Source organism: Sinocyclocheilus grahami, unplaced genomic scaffold, assembly GCF_001515645.1.
Source record: "Sinocyclocheilus grahami isolate Dianchi unplaced genomic scaffold, SAMN03320097.WGS_v1.1 scaffold520.1, whole genome shotgun sequence".
Lineage (NCBI taxonomy): Eukaryota > Metazoa > Chordata > Actinopteri > Cypriniformes > Cyprinidae > Sinocyclocheilus > Sinocyclocheilus grahami.
In genome coordinates, this window is record NW_015505699.1 from 110,432 (window position 1) to 131,468 (window position 21,037).

The 21,037-nt window shown below is 35.7% G+C and overlaps 1 protein-coding gene across 1 annotated transcript in view; it reads right to left on the bottom strand.

The window, feature by feature from the left end:
- The window catches only part of LOC107554932 (carbohydrate sulfotransferase 8), a 54,815-nt gene that overhangs the window by 31,855 nt on the left and 1,923 nt on the right, over window positions 1-21,037 (bottom strand). Inside the window, exon 2 of the mRNA XM_016237595.1 lies at window positions 8,788-8,996. Within this exon, the coding sequence (XP_016093081.1) occupies window positions 8,788-8,996 (209 nt within the window). The remainder of the gene's footprint in view (window positions 1-8,787; window positions 8,997-21,037) is intronic.

The following is a 21,037-nucleotide window of genomic DNA, read 5'->3' on the forward strand; positions in this document are numbered from 1 at the left end:
ATTTTTTTTTTATTTAGAGACAAAACAAATATATATATATATATATATATATATATATATATATATATATATATCAACCCTTTTGTTTCATATTAATGACAATCACCGTGTCAATCGCAGAATCAAATATGTCTGACACCTGTCACAAAAACATGAATGATAAATTTATTCATTTTTCACTTCACTGAAAAAAATTATACTACATTTTTTTAAGGTAAGTGTCAGGGTCTGGCGTCTGGTGTTCTCCCTCTCTCCTCCAGAGGGCGCCAGCTCCCGGACTCCCATTCCCCAAACCCCATACACCTGTTCACTCGTTACACTAATTCCCCAAACTCCACACACCGGTGCAGTCACTCACGCATCACACTCACCCTCAGCTGTGCCCCGTCTTCACTGACTATATATTTTCCTCTCACTCACCACTCGGCCTGGCTGTACGTGTGTATGTAATGGTGTTCGTCGTCCCTAGACCTGTTTTTGTTTTGCCTTGTTGGCCTTTCTGTTATAATAAAGAAGTTTTCACCTGCATTTGGACCCAGACCCGGTTTTTCCACTGTGCTTTCCTGACCGACCCGTGACAGTAAGTTGTTGCAAACTATTTGTTTTAGCTACATTTAAAAAATAAATTTGTCAACTAAATGTATTTATTTAAAGGTAGCTAAAATAAATCGATTGCAACCACTTCCCTTTGATTTAAACATAAATTAAGTTGCAGCTCCTAATAAAGTTATCTTTCACAATCCCCACTCTCTTACACTGAATTAACTCATGAATTATTTTTAAAATATACACACATAATTGGATTTGGAATATTATAATCAGGTTTATCTAGACGTAATCTCATAACGTTATCAGAATTGTGAGGATGTGAGCCATGGGTAGATCTGAGAGACAGTTGCTTCAAAGCACCAGAGGAGCCTAATGCAAATATATATTCATATTCTCAGGCCACGGACTCTTTTGAAACCTGACTGTAGAGTGGTCCACTCTGCGTGAACTCTAATTAAACTAAGATGCTCCGGTGAGACCTTCCCATGCAGAGACATGTTTGCGTGTTGATCTGGGATGCTGGAGATTTTCACACACCTCTCACCTCTGAGTTTTGAACCTTGGGGAAAGAATGTAATCTACAGCCTCACACATCTGAAGTAGAAAGGAGGAAAATGCTATCAAGTCACATGATATGTCTCACAGTTTCATCTTGGCAGAAAGGGATGGTTCAACCAAAAATTTTTTTTTTTTTCATCATTTACTAACCCTCGTGTTGTTTCAAACATGTATAGCTTTAAACAAAAGTTTATGTCTCCTCAGATATTGTCAAGTTGCATTGGAATGAGAGCATTTATGAAGAGACTGTCATGTGATTTTCCACTGAGAAACATTTCTTACAATCCTGACCTCCTGAGCTGAGGCGTATCAATTAAAGATATATTTTTTTCATCATTTACTAACCCTCGTGTTGTTTCAAACATGTATAGCTTTAAACAAAAGTTTATGTCTCCTCAGATATTGTCAAGTTGCATTGGAATGAGAGCATTTATGAAGAGACTGTCATGTGATTTTCCACTGAGAAACATTTCTTACAATCCTGACCTCCTGAGCTGAGGCGTATCAATTAAAGAACCATGAAAGAAACTAAGTGAAACTCATTTAGCTGGTTTAGCAAGTATCAAGAACTTCACATTATGTCATAATTGTTTCTAAACTCACATGTTAAAGGGCTTGAAGACAACATTATATCTCCTTTTGTACAAAGAAATTCAAAGGTTTGGAACTACATGAGGCAAGTCAAACAACACACGGTTAATACCATTTTCTATAAATAATGAATTTTAATATTTATAGAAAATGGTAGTTAACTATATGCAATACATGATACAATGTACTTGTATGTGTCTCAGTAACATATTAGGTAACATATTCACTTATAACACACCACAGGCTGATGCTTATGGGTCAAAGGTTAAGCACTCATCAAATTATTGACAATAATGATACCCTAAATGGGAAGTGGATTTTGTTAATGTTCTGCAGAGGTGGGGTTAAAACTGACTTGAATAATTGCTCCAAATTGCCTTGTAAATCTAGCAGGGCTGTAAATGACTATTGATCTTGTTTAAGTGGTGTGCAAAGTGAGCTCAACGGCAATCAAATTAGGTGAGGAGAACGGTCAGTAATGCATGTGCTATGATGTAGTTCTTTATAATCCCATTGACTGCAATAGACCGTCTGAAAGCAATACAATTGATTGGCCTGTGACTGATCACATCCTTTTTTTTGGTAGCTGAGAACTCTTTCTCAGGCACTTTGCAACGTTATCACTGTAACTCTGTAGTAATTACCTCATAATGGAGTGTCAATCACTGACCTGATAATTGTGAAATGGGCTAAAAGGTTCAGACTGGACTTCCTAAAGCACAGTATTAAATGTCTGGGTTTAGGAAATGTCAGTTTGCTTCCTCTCTGCATAAAACGCAATGTCTCCATCTATGTAAGAAAACACCTGGTGCATTTTAATTTCTCTACGTCTCTAAACACATCAACAAAGTCTAAGGAAACAATGTAAGAACTGTACATTTCAGCAAGATATCAAATTAGACAAGTGTTGAAAGATCCACAGCTGTAATTTAACAAATAAGACCGAAGGCTTATGTGATTCAATCTCTTTCATGCACAAGAAGTCAACACTCAAAATTCTCCACTAGTTTTTTCACCAACCATTTCATTGCTGAAATTGTTGTGTAATGCATCGCTGCTGATGTATTTGAATGAAAACAATTGATCACTGTACTGGCAAGTGTATAATAACCACTGACTGTAACTGCTCTGAAATAAATGCTAGTATTATATAGTAGGACTAGAGAGTCAAATGAAAGCTAATAGAGCCATAGACAGTCCATCCACTGCTTCTTTTGAATAGCCATGAATGTCAAATTATGCTTTTTGAGTCTAGATAGTGTATTTAGACAGTATCTACAGTAGCAGAGGGGACTAATGGGGTCATGCTAATGCCCAGTTGCCCACTAGGGCTGCACGATAAATCGCATGCAATATTTAACGCGCATCTTGTCAGTAAAGCCGTTACTGACAAAATGCGTGTTAAATATAGCATGCGATTTATCGTGCAGCCCTATTGCCCACCAAAACCTTAGATTTTATTAATCCACCAGGAAACAAAAAAGTCATGTTTACAAAGAGCCAATCATCAAAACTCTACTTCTGCAAGATAAAATCAGATTACACTGAGGACAGACTACATGAACCAGGGTTTTCAAACTCCAGAGGGCTGCTAGGGGGTCTGCTGAAAATTTGAGAAATACAAAAATTACAAAATGCATTTGAACAGAAAGAAAAAAATGTAATATGACTTTCTGGGGAAAAACAAATAAGTACACAAATACATCTCAATTTAAAATGTTTCTTTTTGGCAAAAGTTGCACTAATTTAACATAATAGAATTGTAAATAATATTGAATTAATTTATTTCTTTAGAGCAATGGCAAATGAAAGTGAATAAGTGAGTATTTATACAATTAAGTATTTTTCAGGATTCTCTGATGAACAGAAAATACAAAAGAACAGCATTTGTTTGAAATAGAAATCTTTTGTCATAAATCATAATCACATCCTAAATGTCTTTACTGTCATTTTTTATCAATTCAATGCATCCTTGCTAAATAAAAGTATTCATTTATTTTCCAAAAACACATTTCAATATGGTTAAAAAAGTTTATTATTAATAATATTACTCTATATTATCTCAAAAATGCCAGTCACCGCCAGCATTTTTGATCATTTTCACCAAAATTTCATGACCCCCAGAATATTTTGTTGCATGCATATCTGAACATGCAATACATCAAAATAAAGAACAGAGCCTCTACTTTTAAACAAAAAAAGTTGTATTCTATCTTCAAGCATTCTTTTTAATCAACACTTGAATGTAGGTAAGTTTCATTAAAAAAAAGCAACATTTTGAGCAAAAAGCTGAGAAGATTTTTATCAAATACTGCATCTGGATCATATTCAATATGATGATCAAAGCAAAGATGCAGTAGATCGCTTCCATCAGCACCCCCAAAGCTTGCACAGTCCTTTGCCACTTCCTGGATCGATATTTCACTCAGTAATTTTAGGCAGTTTCATTTATATGCTGTTAATTGTTGATGATCGCATTATTTTTCATATGCATCTGCTTACAAATGAGATCGCTCCTTTCAACGTCTTCCTCGTCTGTGTTTTTTATCGGGACTCATTCAGGAGATGCTTAATAGCGCCCCTTAGCATATAAGAGTGAGAACGTGGAAACCCGGAAAATTACGTCTTTGGCGGGGAAAGAGTTCAGTAACCAGTAATATATTTTATTGTATTTTACAATGTATTCTGCCAAGTATCTGTTTGTCCCCAACATAATTTTGAACAAATATAGCTAAGTTTAGTAGAAATATTTTTAAAAAATTATTCTTCTAAAATGGAAAAACCCCACAAGCCCGCAACAGATTGAAATACCTCTGTGCCAAAACTTAGTTTGAACCGCAGTTTCGCTGCCAATGATTCAGGGTCCACAGAGACAGCTGTCATTGACTGGGCGGGTTAGATCAGAGGGTATGGAGAGACAGATCAATCAGCACAGGAGAGATGAAACTGAATAGACTCCCTTTCCAGGGCACTATTGAACTGTTATTTAGCTTCCCCACCAATGACTGCTTACACAATCCCTCAGTCAATAGTAACGTAAGATTCAATCATCTCAGTTTAGTCATTCACTAATTAGATTCTAATGCGCTAAAGTGCTCTGCTTTTTTTGGCAACAAACGTCTCAAATGTAATGCATTTAGGGAAGTTCTACATAAATTGTTTGTATCTTGTCAAGCATTTAAGCTCGAGGCTCATGTAAAAGTTCAATTACTCAGGATGTGTAGGCAATGTCAGGAATGACAACTCATGAACAATTTACTGTAAAAGACTGTTTTATATGAATTAAAATGATTTTTTTCTATTTAAACTGAACTTGACGGTGTCCCTGTGGAAGTTACTACAATTTAAAAATGTATGCGTCGCCATAAACGCATTTTAAAATCGTTTCCCAGCAAATCAATTTGATTTAAAATGAAAAGGTTAAATACTGCACCAACAAACAGCAGTGAGGCTGACAGGCAAATTTCCTTTAAGACCTTCTGTAGTGTTTTTCATTGACCCACATTTCCGAGAGACAACGTCACAATATCTCCCCCGCGTCTCTCGCACTCAGTATAATATCATTCTCATGAGCTTCCGCGCTCAGCTAACAATTGTCCTCTGTCGCAAGATGGAAACAGACAATATTAGCAGCTTTTGATGGCTCTGCAGGGAAGTCACAGTGAGTTTTAAAGCCCACTTCACCACATGCTAGCACTTCAAATAAACCGAAAAATGGCAGTAATCAAACACAGCATTAGCTCTTGCAGAGAACAACTGTGGTGTACACTGGGAATTCACCATGTCTTATATATAGGATAACTTATTAATAGGGGTGTAACGGTGCATGTATTTGTACTGAAAAACTTCGGTATGGGCAGGGGTGGCGTTTCCGTATGGCAGTTGCCATACCTTAGCCCAGTCAGATGTGCCGTGAAAAATTATCCAAACTTCATATCTCTATATATTTTGTTATTATTATTTTAAATAATTGGTCTTCCTTATGTCTTTTTGTGGGTTTTACAAATATTTTTCCAATGAAAAGCATTAAAAAGAGCTTGTCACTGAAGCTCGTAACGTCATTGGATCCTCAAACTGTCAGCGAATCCTCGTAACTTTACCCCGCCTCCATTCAGATTGACGCGCCACGCACAGCCTGGAGGAGATAGATCTCCGCTTATTCGCAATTCAAGGGTAAATAAATAACTGATGTTTGAATAAGTACAGCGTTTCTTTACTCAAACACTATGGGTGCATCTCAATCAGCTCCCTTATTAAGTAGTCAGGGCACTGATTAGGGAGTCGGCCATTTTAAGGGCTGTCTCAATTGCAAAATCCTTCCAGTGCACTGGAACGTTCTCTCCATGAAAAATCCCACAATGCACCGCAAAAACTAGGGAGCATCGGCATACACTAAACACACATCGCTAGACAGGAAATTAACACATCTAATTAACATTTATAATTAATATTCGACTGAAATGTTGTAAGAACATGTAACAGAACGATGTGTTTAAAGAGAATAAAAAATAATATCAAAAAGAGATCGTCCTTTCTGTTGTTTATTAATTCATGCGGTGACGTTCTACAATGTTGTCCGTTGACATTATACATAGTCATGTCACTGGAATTCGAGTGATCACTGTCCCAACGTGCAGTGAGTCAGGGAACTTACCAGTGACCGAATTCGTGTACACGATATGCTGATTCACAAGCTCGGGAGCTAGGGAGCTGATTGAGACGCACTCTATGTCTGTAAAGGCGAATTTTTTTGTGCGTTTGAAGAGCGGAGAAGAGTCTAAGCTTTTGCCGTCTAGTTGTAGCCAATAGGCCTGTACTTGTGTACGTTTTAAATATAGCGCTTCATTGTTTATATCATGATATTTTGGCCAAGTGTATTAAACGACAAGAAAAACTAAGCACCAATATAGCTACAATAAAAGTTATAACCTGTAAGTTGCTGAAAGCGTTTAATGCGATGCACTCAGATTAGAGGTCTGCTACCTGACGGCACGGGTCGGCTCGGGTTTATAGCTAAACTAAAACTATATGCAGTAGCCTAGGCTACGCTACTTTCATAGACGCACGCACACACATTATAGCACACGACAACACAGCACGGAAACTTTTATTAGTAAAATAGCTTCGACAGGCTACTGACTCGCAACTTTATATTTCTCTGCAATGAGGGGGTAAAATCGCTGTTTTTGAAGGAACTAAGCCTCATTGCTTGTAGAGAGAGGCGCGCAGACGCAGGTTCACACACGAAACATTCATCTCTCTCTATCTTTCTCTCTCTCTCTCTCTCTCTCTCTCGCTAATTCAAATAAATGATATAATTAATTGATTCAAATAAATGCGATCTTACCGCACTGCATCTCTGTGTCTGATTTAAAGCAGGCTGAATGCTAACGAGCCTTAACTGACGAAAATGACCATAATTTGCACGATGAATTATCGTCTTGTCGTATACAACCATTCAAAAACTCGGCAGAATTTATGTGATCGAGGCACCTGATGTTCATAAACTTTCATAACTGGTAAGTGTTTTTTCTTTTGCCTTGTGAACTGGCCGAGCCTTAATGATTCTGTTTCTTTACATGTATTTGTTTACTGACCGTTGCATGCAATCGTGAAATACAGCTTTTTTTTTCTAAATTGGCTATTCGTTGTGGGAAGGAAAAATAAAGATTTCAGGTTCGGGTCGCGTTCGGGCTCTAAATTGAACTGTGCCGCTCGGGTCGAGTCGGGCTGGGTCAGACGATCTCGGGTACGGGTCGGGTTCGGCTTCAGTTTAAAGCCTGTGCAGACCTCTAACTCAGATACAGCCGTTCTAATGACAGACAAAACAGATCTCCGTCATTCGTTGGTCAAAAACCAACTCCATTTGATCTTGATTTTCATAAAATGTTAAGTGTCTGATAAAGCCACAATACCAACTCTGTGCAGTGTTTAATTGTATTTTCATCTTTTTTCCTATATTTCAGTGCTTAGTGGTGTGCCATTGGATTTTTTATTTATCAAAACTGAAACACCCCCCCAATGGTTTTGTGAAACGTCGCCACTGAGTACGAGTCTTTCGGTTCGGTACGCACATGTACCGAACAAATCATTAAATTTTTTCAGAAAATTCAGACAACAAATGCCGTTTTGGCACTCTTTGATGAGGCATGAAAGCTCGCTGTGCAAACGCCTCAGTTCTGACTGCAGCGCAAAGTGCAAGTGAGCGCAATCATCCCTTCCTCTTTACTTCTAGTTTTAACGCAAAAAAACATGAATGATTATAAATGATTATATTAAATGATTATGTAAATTATTGTATTTTAACAACAAATATAAATTTTAGCATATAATTTAGAAGTTAATTTAAAAACTGTATTGAGTGCAATTTGCATGTTTGCATACAAGTTTTTAATTTGAGTTATGATTATTACAGTTAAAAATAAATAGTAATTAAATTTAAGTTTGGACATTTATTTATGTATTTTATGAGGTAGATTTAAAGAAAAATTTAATTATAATTGAATTGATTTAATGAAAGAGCAATTTGTTCAGTAAAACATTGCTTAATTAAAAAGAAAATAATAATAATTTTCAGTATTTTTTTCAGTATTATACACATGTTTGTGTACCGTTACACCCCTACTAATTAATCCATATAAATTTTTAGCTTAAAGGAGATGATTTAATATTCTGATTTTTTAAAGATTTCTACATGTAGTATTTATTATTATTATTATTATTATTATTCTTTGTCACGTGTCTATTATGTTTTAATTTAGTTGGTTAAAATTATTTTCCACAAGTGTTATGAGATTCCTTTAATTTATCACAATTAATATTTTAATTTAGATCAATCAAAATTAAAATGAAATCAAAATTAATGTAGGGAAATTGTTTTCCACACGTGTTATTGGATTCCTCTGATTTATCTCTGTTGAACTTTGTGAACAGCAAGTTGTATTTAGTCATATTAAATACCATTTTTACATGAATAAAAGCACTTAATTTTGAGGCTATCACATGAAACATATTTTGACAGTCACAAAGATCAGATCATTTTAACAGTGTGAACGTTTTCTTCAAAAATGAGTCCGATGTTAGACAGACCTTGGTTTTGTTGCTGTAGTGTCTCTGTGAGGTCCTGTAGGTGCAGAAGAAGAAGACCTCCAGCGCCTAACAGCAGCAGGAACCAAAAGGAGCAGGGGAGTCTCATGACCGTTGATCGCAGGGACCTCCTTCTGCCTCCACAGCCGGCCTCCAGCACCTTACACTCTACCCACATCACGGCCTGTGACGCACGGCCCTGGTGGTGGGACCTACACATCCACAAGCACACACACAGAAAAAAAACACAGTGCCTTACTGAGGCAGTCGTTACTGCTTTACTTCTGCAAGACGACCTAGACACCAAAGCTGGCGGTCTTAGCGTCAGGAACTAGAATTTTTAGGGTACTTTTTGAACACCTTGCAACACCCAGAAAACTACAGTGCCAAGTTTTGTATACACAAGCAGGACTCACATTTTCTCCGAAAATGAAAAACAAATCTAGTTAATTCTGCTGTTTGGAACTGTTGAAAACTTTTATTAGTTTCAGTCACTTAAAAATTGAAAAGGACAATGGGCTGTCTGCATTTGTGAATTTTTATTTCTGTATCTCGCATACTACAATGCGCAAGCATTTATATAAATAACGTGTTGTGTTTTCGCAGATTTATCTGATGAATATTCTGCTGACTGCAAGGTCCCATTTCCCACAAGAGAGGATGCAGGCAAAGAACAAGAAAGAGAGAAAGGGAGGCACAGTTGTGTGTCGAGTTCATGCCAGGTTTGCTGTTCTCAGCAGGTGAGAGCAGCATAAAGAATCATGTGCTCCATGCCTATAGGGACCTGAAGCCTACACGAAACATCTTGCCCTGCCTGTTCCACATGTATCCTCTACACTCTGTGAGATTAGACTGCCTGCCTCAACCGACCCACACAAACATAAATTCTGATTACAAACATTCATCATAGAATGTGCCTCACGGAGCTTAACACCAAACAAATCTGGTGCACTGAGGAAGAAATTATAGACTGATGTGAATTAATTTGCTTTTAACATTATTAATAGGACTGTGCATAATAACATTAAATGGCATTTTTCGCAAATAGACTGCAAAATAGGGCCTGAAACCACTGATCTATATTAGGGCTGAACGACTAATTGCATTTGCGATAATATCGCGATATCGCGATTTTTCAATCGCAGATTACACTCGGTCACGTGACACATGAGAGTAAAGAGGTGTGTTCGACTTGAAGATCGATCGGTGTATGACAAAGTACGGTGAGAGAAAGCATAAGGAGATGTCCGCCCTGTCTTATAGCTCTCGCAGTACTTTGATGACACACACCCATCGGTCTAAGCAGCGCTGCTTCAAGTCGAGCGCGGGTCATCAGCAGAAAAAGAAAATAAATAAAACAGTAAACAGCCAAAGGACGTAACTTAGAATGGGAGATGGATTGGTTTGTGAAAGCGAAGAGAAAAGCCATAGATGAAGTCGCACAGACCCAGGCAGGTGCTGGTCATTCAAAAGCTAAATGCAGAAAATATGACGAGGCATATCTTGCTCTCGGCTTCACTCACCGTGTCTATACCGGACGCTACAGTTGTCGCGTCGTGCCGCAACAGCTCTACACTGGACACGACAAAGCGACCGTTGCAAATCATTTTAACTTTGTGTCAGTACGTGATAAATAGAACAAGGCATCAGTTTAATGTCGGGTTTTGTCGTGTCACGTTGCGCAGCATCTAGTGTAGACAGCGTCATTGATTATAATGGTTCTACTGTATTTTGCCACTCGCGTCCGGTGTAGACATGGTGTTTAATGTCGTTGGTGAGGAGGAAAGCCTGTGTGTGTCCTATGCCTCAGCGGACAGCATGAAACCCACAAAAAATAAATAAATAACCGAGAGAGAATAATAATAATAACAGCAGTTATTCTCTCTATGCTATTTTTCAGTGTTTCAAGTGATGCAGGTGTTTTTTTCCCTGTAGGTTTTTTAAATTAATAAAGCATTCATTTTTCATAATGTTTAGTGAAATTATTTGGTAGTCTGAGGTTTTTTTATAGGTTTAAAGGGGGGCGCGACCAAAAAAGTTTGAGAACCACTGGTCTCAAGTTAACAGACAGTGTTAAGTGCAGTCCACATGTTTATTACAGTGACTTTGAATTATCTAAAGTAGTGTGGTAAAGCAACAGCTTTGTTTTTATATTTCTGCAATCTACTTTAGTTTGTGTGATTTGTTACTGACTTTCATATTAATGTTTACACGCTTATTTGTCTGTGCTTTATGTTGTCATAATTATTACATGCTTACAAGTTTGGAAGTTCAAAAAATCAGTCAATATACAACTGTGATTGTAGTTGTTAAATAAAAATGTCATTCATATCAATTCATGCATCACCTAATTTCATCGTAACATATAGGCCTGGCCTACAGAAAAGAACATTTATGTTTAATCTACCTAATAGTGTGTTCGTCCTACTATACAATGATTTATAGCTTGTCTTTGTTGAATAATACAGAACATAAAGAGCTTTAAAAAAGAATTGCATATTAAATCGCAATCGCAATATTGGTTAAAAAAAATTAAGATTAAAGATTAAATTAAGATTATTTTCCAAAATCGTTCAACCCTAATCTATATACAGTATAATGACTGGAACGCTCGTAGCGTTCTAAACTGCTGACAGGCAGTGAAGCCACCGGAAGTGTTCGAGCCGCCATCTTACTATTCCCTACCGGCAGAGAGCACCATTGAGTCACAGTCAAACTGCTGACCTAAAATCACCCGATTTGAAGCGAGTCAGTCACACGGGATTAGTTTTTATGTCATGTGTACAGTATGTAAATTCATTTTTACTTCAGATGTTATCTGCAATGTTTATGGTCTTTTTGGCCAGGATAAGCTTTATATTTAAATCATTAAGGTTGGGGTGTGTCTGCTGCACACTGCTGAAACAGGTTAACGTTAATTGATCCAACACTAAATATAGCCTATTTCTTTAAGTACGTTATTATTCAGGAATTATTAAACACGAACGTATTAGTATCAGAAATTGATCTGAATATACAATAATACAATACAAGCCTCTGTTGCTACAGTATATTGCTTTATGTTGTACTGAAATGAAAAGCTTACCATGCATCATCTTGGAAATAAGGCTTCTTGTCTTAAAGTTCATACTGTATGTAGTCAGTTATTTCTCTGATTAAGTTATGATGTGTATATTTTTAATGTCCTGATTGAGCAACATCTATTTCAGACCCTCCAAGATCACGCAAATATGGTGTTTTACTAGCATTACCGTTTCCATGTAAAATGTTATATATATATATATATATATATATATATATATATATTAAATTAATCATTAATTTAACCACTGTTTAAATCATTACCTGCTTCAAAATGAATGCTGTTAACAAAATCATTGTTGAAACATTTGCAGTTAGCCTACTGTACGAATAAAAACACTATAACAAAATTACATAAATAATGAATAACTGTAACGTTACAAGGCGAATGAAGGTATACAAAGCATAAATCTTTATTCAGATTTCAGAATGAGCACTTTGTCATTTGTTATATACACTCTTAAAAATAAAGGTGCTTAAAAGGTTCTTCACAGCGATGCCATAGAAGAACCATTTTTTGTTTCTCAAAGAAGCATTCAGTCAAAAGTTTTTTAATGAACCATCTCTTTCTTACCTTTTTATAATCTCAAGAATCTTCTTTCACCACAAAGAACCTTTTGTGAAACAGAAAGGTTCTTCAGAAGGTTCTTTATGGAACCATTTAGACAAAAAGGTGCTTCTGTGGCATCGTGAAGCACCTTTATTTTTAAGAGTGTATATGTTGAGGATCTTGTCCGTCTGATGTTCATCAAGTTCATCTGATGTTCGCTACAGTAATGTGTATATGAATGTAACATTTTAATAAGCAGGGGAAATTCCCGACATTAAACAAATAACCGTTTGCATTGTAAGAAAGTACAGGGATACTTCAGATATAAAAACGCTGACTTGTTAGGTGATGGTTTTTCATTAGATTTGAACAATTTCCTATTAATTCAATGGGAATACTGGGGAATACCAATATGGCGGCGCGGCGGCTTCATTTTCATGACATCATGAGCAATCCAGTTTTCTATTATAGATCAGTGCCTGAAACTTTTTCGAGAAATAGCAAAAGTAAGTGTTTAACCTTCAGAAAATGACTGAAGTCAACTTTAGGAGGTCAAACTAAATTTTACATGAGGTGTTTTATTTTCCATTCATTTCATATGAGGCTTGCAAACCTGTTACCCAATTTGGGACATGTCTAAATATATATATATGTAAGTGAGGACCTCTGAAATGGGACAAAAAATGTAACTGGTCTCATGTCATCAGAATAAATCAAACTGCTAAGCCTAGCCTACAGAAATTATTTTTAGCATTGTAAATGTAGCTTCATTTGCTTTGCAAAGACATTTTCATTTGCTTGAAAGCATTTTCCATTCAGCACTTAAATGCAAGTGCCACATTTTCAACTGTAAAACCGAACATCAAGCCTTTGCCAGACAGAAACTGGCCTTATCATCTTCCCACTTCAAAACACCAAAATTGCAGCTTGATGTGTACAGTCGCATCGTTGCAGGCAATCAGGGCTGAGGTGATGGGGGTTAGATTTCTTCAACAACAGCTTTGAGTAAAAAAAAAACACCCCATCCACCTGCTCCTTCATCGAATCCCCCTTTCCTTTTATCTGGGCTTGATTGCTTTTCCCTGGATTGCCCCACTTCCTCCATTACCCCACTCCCAGAATATTGCTGATCCCTGACCTGTATGATAGCAGGATTTAAAAAGGTCTTGAGTAGCACAAGGAAACCTGTGGATGTAATCTAGAGCTGCTCTCCTTACTAGAGCCATAGGATCTTCTGCTAATGAAAGCAGCTCTCTCACCAGATGCTACCCTGCCTTTTAAGATCTTAGATTTGACATCCACTTGTGATTATACTTCTAATTCAAACCCAGGTCAAAAGGGCTACATTTGTTTCACTATGACACTTTTTATAATTATTGCTTTTATTAAGCAAGATCTCTTATGCAACTGTTGTATTTGCCCATTAGTCAGACTCAAAATATGGAAATTACATTTTAAAGTTATTCTTTAAAGAAGTCACTTTAAATAATTTATTCTTATATTAAACATAAATTTACAATAAATTTATTCTAATTACCATGTGGCCAAAAAAGAAGGGGTTTCAAGCTCAGTTCAGGGTTCAGAGAAAAATTATAAAATAAAATAAAATAAAATACTAAAAAGTAGCTAATTTAATTTTTTTGCCTTGTAAAAGCTGGCTAATCTATCAGAGATTAATCACAATTATTTTGAGCTCACATCTAAAGTAGCAATGAAAAAACAACAATAATATCAATATAATCTAAATATTTTTCCAAATAATAATTTATACACAAGACAAGTATATTTTTTTATCATAGAGGGATCATTTTGGGGTGTTCACCACATCAAAAAGTTTGAAATCTTCTAATTAAAGTGAGTCAAAAAGAAAAGACATTTCAGAGGCAGAGCAAGTTATTACATTCTGATGAAAGATCACAAATCAAACATTTCTCTTAACATGTACCTATGATGCAATTAGACCAGGAGCATGCAGAAAGTAAATAAGATCCATTTGGATTTTTCTGTCAAGTCTAAAGGTCATATGATAATGCTAATAACTGTGTATAGTAATTCAGGTACAGCACAGTGGCTGGTTTCAATCATGTTTGATTGCAGTTTGGTGGAAATTTGGAAGTTGTAACCACATCACAGACTCGCAAAGACCAGATGTGCGCAATTACCCATCATAAATTAAATCTGTGTATTTACATAAACAGACAACATCAAATTTGTCTCACTTGTCTGGACAGCTGTTAATTACAAAAGATGCAAGGTTGTGTAGATGCAACATGGACTGCAAATTGAGTTCTGCAAAAGATTAGTTCCGTAAAAGTAAGGTAAAAAAAAGAGCATTGACTCTTAAACTACTGGTGTATCCAATCCAAGCTTCTGTACGCTGTGTGGTGTCACATTAACATTCATTAGAGTGACAGATGGAGGACATACTTGCAAATCAATACCACTGTAAGCTCCCCACCGTCTCTCTCCCCCACTCCCACTCCACGTCCTTCCTTGCCGAACACACATTCATCATTGCTCTGAATATTATACTTCACTTTTGCAATTATTACCCTGTTGAATCAGTACTCTGAAATTAGAAATGATTAAAACCATTGATCCAGTTTACAACATTCAAACACAGCAACCATATTGCATTGATCTGTCAACATAATCTCAGTGTAATCTTATTAAAAAAGCAGCGTTTATCTCCACAAGCTTTTTTGAATAATAATTCCCTTTCCAAGGTAAAATCATTTGATGATTCTCTGTGCTCAGGTAGTTTTGTTCAGAGAACTGGCACAGCAGGACTGGGATTTGTCCAGTAATTTCAATAACCTATTGAGAGACTAAACAAAATTTGCTATCTGTGATAAATTATATGATTAGTAAATTCAATTCAAGTTGTCAAATAAAAGTTTTTCTGTATGTAATTAAAATCAATCCTAATCTACCTATAATATAATTACTGATTGTCAAAAAGAGTCTCTAAAGCCTTCTGAAAGCTGTGGAGGACCCAGTGACGTCAAAACCTTTGGATTAATGGATTATGGTATCTACTGAGCATTCAGGTTATTTACTTGAACTCGAGTGTGGCTAAATGTACAGTCTGAATCATAACAATAGCAGATCTGCTAAAAAAAAAAGTCTGAATCTGAGATTTTTTACAACGATTGGCTCTTATTAGAAAAAAGCCCACCTTTTTCTACTGAAATGTAATGTGAATGTAAATGAAAAGTGAAGAATCTCCACAGTACGCTTACCCAAATGACTTAATTTTACAATAACTTTTCCTCCCTAATCATATCGAAATGGTGAAATAAATCACTCTCGCTGCACAGACAGAAATCAGTTGATCTTTATATAAATGAGATATGGGACTCCTTTGCATTATTAACTTGATTATCAAAAATCTGCTTTCATGCCCACCTGCGCATTTATCATCTATACGTTACATCAAAGGAGAACATAGCTTATCCTTGAAATATTCTCCAGCCCACTTCCTTAGGTATTACTGGAGTGAATGAAAGATGTCTCATTATAGTGATTCTCTCACACTGAATAAAAATGATACTGCGGCATGCATGACTCACGGCTCATGCTTTCCAATCATACAGGGTTTTAGGATGGTGATTCCCAACCAACGGTATGTGTACAACAGGGGGTATTAAACCTATAAAAAAGAAATAACGACTTTAATATAAAACTAAAAAACAGATATATAATTACAAAATATATATAAATTAATAATAATTAATTATTATCAATGTTAATAATTATTATTGCTGTGGTTACTGTTCTTAATAATATTTCTATATATTTATTGTTTATAGATCTGTTTATATAAAATATTTAAATATTTTGATGACCGTGAAAGCTTACCTTTATGTCATATTTATTTTTATAATCATCATTATTATTGTTTTTATTAATATTCTTGATTTTAGCCGATATTCTTTGTGTATATTAAAGTACAGTACCAGTCAAAAGTTTGGACACTTTCTCATTCGTGTGTCCAAACATTTGACTGGTACTATATATAGAATACAGTATATACATAAACAGAATATATATACATAAACAAATTTTTTGCAATGATCACTGATTTGTGATGAAACACTTATAATGACGTAACAGAGATATGTAATGGAGGCAAGGCATTTAACAATTTAACAATAAACTTTATTATCCAACAATAAACTTTATTATCAGTGCACTGAACAGTAAAGTTGAAGTTTATTCAACTTTAATTAAATTAAATTCCATTCAACTTTATTCCGTTGAAGTTTATTTCACTTCGGAACATTCATTCACGGATTTGCGCTACTGTCTTCACACACAGACAAAACTTACTAGAGTAGTGTGAAGTGTGGCATAATATACCTCTGTAAATCAATACAATATAAATTTACATCTTGCGCACTTTAATGCCCTTTGATCGTAACGGCTCATATCATATCGATCAGGCTCTAGTAAGAATATTTGATTAGCTACTGTTTGATTAGTTACTAAGAATTAGGTATGTTCATTTTAACCAGTTAACCGTTAACCAACCGTAAGAATTATAACCGATTAAAACAATCAGTTAAATGGTTTAAAAGTCATTTATTTATTTATTTTTCTCAGTAATTTATCAAAATATTTTAAAAGGTTTGCTGCATGGTTAAAATACTCTATGCGTATAAAAAATTTAGTTTTTTTAGAGGAAAAAAAACATGTCGCGTACAAGTCGCATTTTATTATTTCATTCAGAAATAGACCTAATGCCGATGTGAAATGTTTACAAACATTATAATAAACACTGTAAACATAGCTAGGCTATTTTAGTTCCCCTCACTCCACAACAAAGCCTTTCAATTAACCGTATTTAGAAAAGAACAAGAATTAAGAATATAAGAAGCTAGACTATAGCAATATAAACAACAAGCCAAAACAAATTAATTTAGGCTAAAATGAAACTGAAACCAACGTTGGGTCTCTCATTCGACACAAAATCAAATGTTTCCGTATTCGTGATGTATTTGAATGGCAAATTATTATTTATTATGTAGCCTACTTCACTTGCGTTCCAATATCCACGTAAAACTAAATGTTTTGCATAACATCACGGCGGTACGGTGATAACACTTAACGGCACAGATTTTAACTGAGCAGTGTTTTTTCCCCATATGTTTGACTGACTGTATTTTATTATTATAATGAACAGGCTGCATTGTCAAGGTAGCAATGCTTAACTGTGTGCGCGCGCACAATTTTTTCCTTCTAACAGTGGAAGCAAATACTCCTTTTAGTCATAAAGATAATCGGAATTGTAAAAGGTTTGCCTTTATTTGTGTACATTCACAATAAAAACAAATCTTTGTGATTTTGTAAAAAAAGCCTAAAGAAAAATAGGTTGCCACAATTTCTGCCGTCTGTTTCTTTTCGCGCAGCAAAAAAAATTAACCGAAACTCTGCATAGACTTGTTGCACAGTTTTTCTTTCATTTTCTTAATTTATTATTTAAGTAAAAATATATTTCTCGTATAGCTTTTTTTTGGCGTTTTTTGCCTTTTATTGATAGTAGTGAGACAGGAAGCGAAGTGGGAGAGAGAGGGGGGATGGGATCGGGAAAGGTCCACGAGCCGGGACTCAAACACGGGACACCCGAAGCGCTACATGTCGACGCGCTGCCCACGAGGCTATCGGCGACGACAGGGTTTTCCATAGACTTAAGCTTTAAAGCATTTCATCCAGGTCGCCAGTAGCAAACAATGGAGCGCGCTCTGCTGGACAAACTAAGTAATTACACCATTTCATGCATTTTATCTGCGTTATATGTTCTGTAAAAAAAATGTCATATCGGCAGCATATTCGCCGATACCGATATATCGGCGACAGGCTCATATCATATCGATCAGGCTCTAGTAAGAATATTTGATTAGCTACTGTTTGATTAGTTACTAAGAATTAGGTATGTTCATTTTAACCAGTTAACCGTTAACCAACCGTAAGAATTATAACCGATTAAAACAATCAGTTAAATGGTTTAAAAGTCATTTATTTATTTTTTTTTCTCAGTAATTTATCAAAATATTTTAAAAGGTTTGCTGCATGGTTAAAATACTCTATGCGTATAAAAAATTTAGTTTTTTTAGAGGAAAAAAAAACATGTCGCGTACAAGTCGCATTTTATTATTTCATTCAGAAATAGACCTAATGCCGATGTGAAATGTTTACAAACATTATAATAAACACTGTAAACATAGCTAGGCTATTTTAGTTCCCCTCACTCCACAACAAAGCCTTTCAATTAACCGTATTTAGAAAAGAACAAGAATTAAGAATATAAGAAGCTAGACTATAGCAATATAAACAACAAGCCAAAACAAATTAATTTAGGCTAAAATGAAACTGAAACCAACGTTGGGTCTCTCATTCGACACAAAATCAAATGTTTCCGTATTCGTGATGTATTTGAATGGCAAATTATTATTTATTATGTAGCCTACTTCACTTGCGTTCCAATATCCACGTAAAACTAAATGTTTTGCATAACATCACGGCGGTACGGTGATAACACTTAACGGCACAGATTTTAACTGAGCAGTGTTTTTTCCCCATATGTTTGACTGACTGTATTTTATTATTATAATGAACAGGCTGCATTGTCAAGGTAGCAATGCTTAACTGTGTGCGCGCGCACAATTTTTTCCTTCTAACAGTGGAAGCAAATACTCCTTTTAGTCATAAAGATAATCGGAATTGTAAAAGGTTTGCCTTTATTTGTGTACATTCACAATAAAAACAAATCTTTGTGATTTTGTAAAAAAAGCCTAAAGAAAAATAGGTTGCCACAATTTCTGCCGTCTGTTTCTTTTCGCGCAGCAAAAAAAATTAACCGAAACTCTGCATAGACTTGTTGCACAGTTTTTCTTTCATTTTCTTAATTTATTATTTAAGTAAAAATATATTTCTCGTATAGGCCTATTTATTTGTTATAGCATATATATATATATATATATATATATAGGCTAGCTTTATTATGTTTTTCGCCGCTCGCAGAAGCGCTGCAGGTGCGTGATGTGATATGATGACCATGTGAATCCTCATGTTCTGTTGTTTGCAGCTTTTTGCGCATGTAAAATTAATCCCCAGGAAACAAATGTTAGTATTTTTAACGGGTCACAGAAACTTATCCATTCTAAATGATTTCAATTCTAATTTAAAATAATCTTGTCGGTTAATAATCGGTTAATGAGCGTCGGTTGTCGGTTAGGAAAAATAACCGAAATGAACATCCCTACTAAGTATAAATTATAAAACAATAGATACACTGTTTAAAATCAAGATTAAAAGGAGCACATTTTTGGTCTGAGTGTCGCTAGTGAACTATGGGGTTATGTAAAAAGGCTGGGAATCACTATATTTTGGATATTCTGGATATTCAGAATAAAATCCTGAAATAAAAAGTTTTGTCCAATCTTCCTCTGCTTAGGAAAAACTGTATTGACTCCCAGGCATGTGTGATATTAACCTGCGTGGATTAATGATTAGAGACCCGCCAAAGCCTTTTCATTTACAGATCACAGCATTTTTTCATTAAGTAAACTGCTGCTAGAACATGATGGAGGAAGGGCCGTGATTACTTGGGGATCAAAGGAAGGACAGAGAGGGAGGTTAAACCTGGTCATATGTGTACACAGAACCCTCATCCATCAACTGCCTTCCGCATGGATATACTGAATAATCCGTAAAAAGAGCATGAATCTCAAAAATCTCCTCAATTTCTTTCTCATCTCATCACGTCTCTAAAATCTATGCCCACCCATTTTGGTTTCATAAATCAAACACATTGGCACTGTATTTGCAGACAGTTCGTTGTAGGCTATATCTTATAATCCATAGCTGTCACCCATCAGTAATTACTTGCACCACGTGATTGTTAAACTGGGATTTAGGGTGATCTGTTTATTACAAAACACCTTGTCATGTGGTACAGACGATCTTTCATCAGTCATTAGAGTGTTGTGTGGTGTGAATCACCAATACAGATTATGCACTATGTGGGAACCTTGAACATTCATTATTCAGTAATTCATAATTACAAAATGTCATGCATTTCTGAAAAAATTTTAATTCTTCTACTTTTTATGTTTACTTTTATATCATTTTCATTTCTATCATTTATGCATGGTATTTAACTTTTTTTTTTTTTTTGCATAAAGGGAACTTTACAATTGTTGTCCATAAGTAATGTGTACATAAGGCGATAGCACTGAAAGTGAACGTCCCACCCTCTCTGCAATCGCCGTCTAAAGTCACGCCCCCTGAATGCATATAAGCTCACAGACCAGAATACCAGAGACAACATTACTACAATAGGCTACATCAGCGGTTCCCAATTCCAGTCCTCGCACTGGATGTGAAGACGTGTGTGTGTGTAAATGTGATGTGTGTGAAGACACTGCACAGCGCAAATCCGTGAATGAATGCTCTAAAGTGACGTAAACTTCAACGGATTTCCCCTGCTCAGAGAGTAGGGAGCAATGAACACTGTGTAGGGATCATATCGATCGGAACACAGTTCATGCACGTAGCTCACTTCTAACGAGCTGGTTATCTGAATCGGGTGTGTTAACTAAGCGAGACATGCAAAATATG